The 3849-nt window shown below is 39.2% G+C and overlaps 1 protein-coding gene across 1 annotated transcript; it reads left to right on the forward strand.

Annotated features, from left to right (window-relative positions):
* Positions 1–1142: 1142 nt before the first annotated feature.
* On the forward strand, positions 1143–3348 carry LOC108777234 (uncharacterized). The gene is made up of 3 exons (XM_018544065.1): positions 1143–1378; positions 1554–2080; positions 2303–3348. Exons 1-3 carry the CDS (start codon positions 1143–1145, stop codon positions 3346–3348), a joined length of 1809 nt encoding a protein of 602 aa, XP_018399567.1.
* Positions 3349–3849: the final 501 nt, after the last annotated feature.

The raw sequence follows: 3849 nt of genomic DNA on the forward strand, positions 1-3849 counted from the left end.
TTTCTTCATAATTACTAAGAAAAGCTCCAGTAAGAAATGCTGTTTTAGTACTACTATTTTCAGTATAATCTTCTTTGTTTTCCTTACCTTCTTTCTTCTTGTCGCTGCACTCGTTCGCCATGTGTCCGTAGCGACAATCTCTTGAAATATGTCCTGACTTCCCACACGTCCAACATTTAACTATCGACTTTTGCCTCATTCGCAAATCTCTTGCATAACGTTTTGCTACATAGGCTGCTGAATTATTATCATTTGAACTTTTCAATTTTTCAAAATTATTTGATTCTTGCAACAGCTTAACCTTAACTGAATCTCCGGTAATCACCATCCCTGAACTTTCTAATGCCATGATCATTGGCTGAAAAAAACTCCGGAAGACCTGCTAATAAAACTGTTCCTAGCCATTCTTGATTTATTTGAAAACCTATACCTGTTAGTTGATGTGCAGTAGACATAATTTCATTGATATACTTCTCCATAGATTCACAGTTTTCTAATTTCGTTGTGATAATTTTCCGCAGTAACCCGACTTTTCGGGTAAGGCCATCATCTTGAAATGCCAATGACAAACTGCTCCACGCATCCTTCGCTGTTTCCGTGTTCGCCACATGTATATACAAAGACTCATCAACACTGAGTATAATTTTTGCTTTTGCCTTTGCAACTTTATCCGCGTCAGTTTGTGTGCCAAGCATCGCCGTCCACAGTCCTTCTATAGTGAGCAGATTTTCCATTGCTATCCTCCAAGTCATATAATTCTCTCTTCCGCGCAGTTTTGCAATAGAAAGAAAAAGATTATTGCTGCTTTCAGCCATTGCAATTAATTTCGCTCTAGTTTATTAATTTGTGATTATTAATCCTCCTCTGGGCCCATAACCCAAATGTAGTTTACGTTTCTTAGCTTTAATAACTTGTACTCAAGGATTCAGTTGTAATTAATGAAGGTTTATTAATTAGTCTCCATAATCAACAAAACAAAGTTAGTAGCAAGAAGACAAACAAAAAAGAACTAAAAGGAGAACGCAATTTTAATCTAATATCTAACTTCATACAACTTAAACGCCTAAACTTCCTATAGCTTGATATACACCTATAGATCACTTATTCCAACAGTACTAAATCTCACGGGTATTGAGTTCCCGATGACGTTGAATCAAATTAAGAAATTTGAAGCTCTAAATGACATATCCGTCAACGTCTACGCCATCGAGAATGGGATTGTGCCGATACGACTCACTGACCGAATGAGGAGCAAGCACGTGAATCTCTTATATGTGGAGGATGACATCGAGGGACATTTCGTGCTGATTAAAGACCTGTCACGCCTTGTCAGTTCACAAATCAGCAAAAAGGAGCGTAAGAAATACTTCTGCGATAGGTATGTACAATAATAATAATAATAATAATAATAATAATAATAATGATAATAATAATAATAATAATAATAATAATAATAATAATAATAATAATAATAATGATAATAATAATAATAATAACAGTAATACTAATAATAATAGTAATAATTTTATTTCCTTTTTTTTCTTTTTTTTCAGATGCCTCCACTACTTTAGCTCGAGCGCTAAATTGGAGATTCACAGCATGGATTGCGGAAAACTAAACGATTGTGCGATAAGGCTACCGAGCGAGGACAAGTGGCTCGAGTTCAAGAACCATTGCAGGAAGGAGCGCGTCCCGTTCGTGGTTTACGCCGATTTGGAGTGCGCACTGGAAAAGATGGATCTTTATCCAACATCATCCACGTACACATACCAACATCACAACGTCTTCAGTATCGGGTATTACGTGTACTGCTCTTATGGCAATTCGCTGTCGGGTTATCGTTTTCACCGCGACAAAGACTGTATATCGTGGTTCGCGGGCGAATTGAAAAATCTAGCGCATGAAGTAAAGAGTATCTTATCCGCTAACGTGGTTATGGATTTCACGCGAGATGATTGGCGAAAATTTAATAGCGCAACGCACTGCCATATCTGCGAGAAACCGTTCATGAAAAATGATAAGCGGGTACGCGATCACTGCCATCTCACCGGACGATACAGAGGTCCAGCGCATTCAAATTGTAATTTAAATTATAAGGATTCGCGTTGCATACCCGTAGTCTTTCACAATTTATCAGGCTACGACGCGCATTTTATCATCAAAGAAATTGCAACCTTGTACGACGGAAATATAGATTTATTACCAATAACTAAAGAAAAATATTTCTCTTTTACTAAACACGTCGACGACACTAAAGATGAAAATGACGAAAAAAATATTTGTGTGACATTACGTTTCATAGATTCATACAGATTTCTCGCTTCTAGTTTAGACAAATTAGCATCTTTTCTCAATAAAGATAAGCTGCGGGTACTGCGACGCGAATTTTCTCATTTATCGGACGAAAATTTTAATCTTTTAACTCGAAAAGGTGTCTTTCCGTACGAGTACATTGATTGCAGTGAAAAATTGAATGAATCATCCTTGCCGCCTCGCGAGTCGTTTTACAGTTCATTGACAGACGACACGGTATCCGAGAGCGACTACGCGCACGCTGTCAACGTGTGGCAGCGGTTCTCCATCCAAACGCTCAGTGAATATAGCGATTTGTATCTAAAAACAGATGTATTGTTGTTAGCCGACGTCTTTGAAAATTTCCGCGACAGTTGCGTCGCGAGTTACGGGCTCGACCCCGCGTACTATTACACCTTACCCGGCTTCACATGGGATGCCATGTTGAAGCACACAGGTGTAAAATTCGAATTACTTACAGACATTGACATGGTCATGTTTGTCGAGCGCGATATACGCGGTGGTCTGAGCCAGTGCTCAAACAGGTACGCGCGAGCCAACAACAAATACATACCTTCGTACGACCCATCGAAACAGTCATCATATTTAATGTACTATGACGTCAACAACCTCTATGGCTGGGCAATGTGTCAACCATTGCCATACGCCGACTTTCGATGGGTCAAAAACGTGCAGAATTTCAACTTTTCGACCATCGCGCTAGATTCACCTACAGGCTATATTCTCGAGGTAGACTTGGAATATCCGCAACATCTCCACGACGCGCACACTGACCTACCGTTCTGTCCGACGCGAGAGAAACCGCCCGGCAAGCGCGATGACAAGCTCCTCGCGACGTTATGCGATAAGCAGCGTTACGTGATTCATTATCGCAATCTGCAGCAGTGTACTCGTCACGGCCTCCGTATCGCAAAGGTTCACCGTATACTGCAATTCACGCAATCTCCATGGCTTCGTGACTATATAGAACTAAATACAAAATTTAGAACATTGGCAAAGAATGATTTTGAGAAGTGTTGGAGTCAGTTAAAATAAGTCTGTTCGTATTTCGCGATTTATGTAACGAAGGTGATTCTCTTATGTTTTCTTTTGATCTTTTGTCTTGGTGTGCTTGCTACTGTTTTTATTCATTCCTAATGTGTACTTCTTCCTGTTCGGATGTCTTAACGGTTTTTGTGTTAAACTAAATAAAATACTTAAAATACACACTTTGATTGATTAATAATCAAGATCCCAACAGGTTATGGGCCCAGATCGCGCATAAAAGTAGTGTGTATTTTTTATTTTTTTTTTTAAATAAACGATACGAGTACTAAAGGAAACAAGATGTCGGAAGATTTCTCGACAAGAAACCTGATTAAGTTCGACGGCAAGAACTATCAGATATGGAAGTTTCAAATGGTTTCAGTGCTTATTGCACATGGAATTTATGAAGTGGTTACTGATGCTCGTGTGAAACCTGATCAGGAAGAAGCGGCTAAAGTATGGATCAAGGACAACGCCAAAGCAACTTTTCTCATTTCAACGGCGATAGAC

Source organism: Cyphomyrmex costatus, unplaced genomic scaffold (assembly GCF_001594065.2).
Source record: "Cyphomyrmex costatus isolate MS0001 unplaced genomic scaffold, Ccosl1.0 scaffold416, whole genome shotgun sequence".
Classification (NCBI taxonomy): domain Eukaryota; kingdom Metazoa; phylum Arthropoda; class Insecta; order Hymenoptera; family Formicidae; genus Cyphomyrmex; species Cyphomyrmex costatus.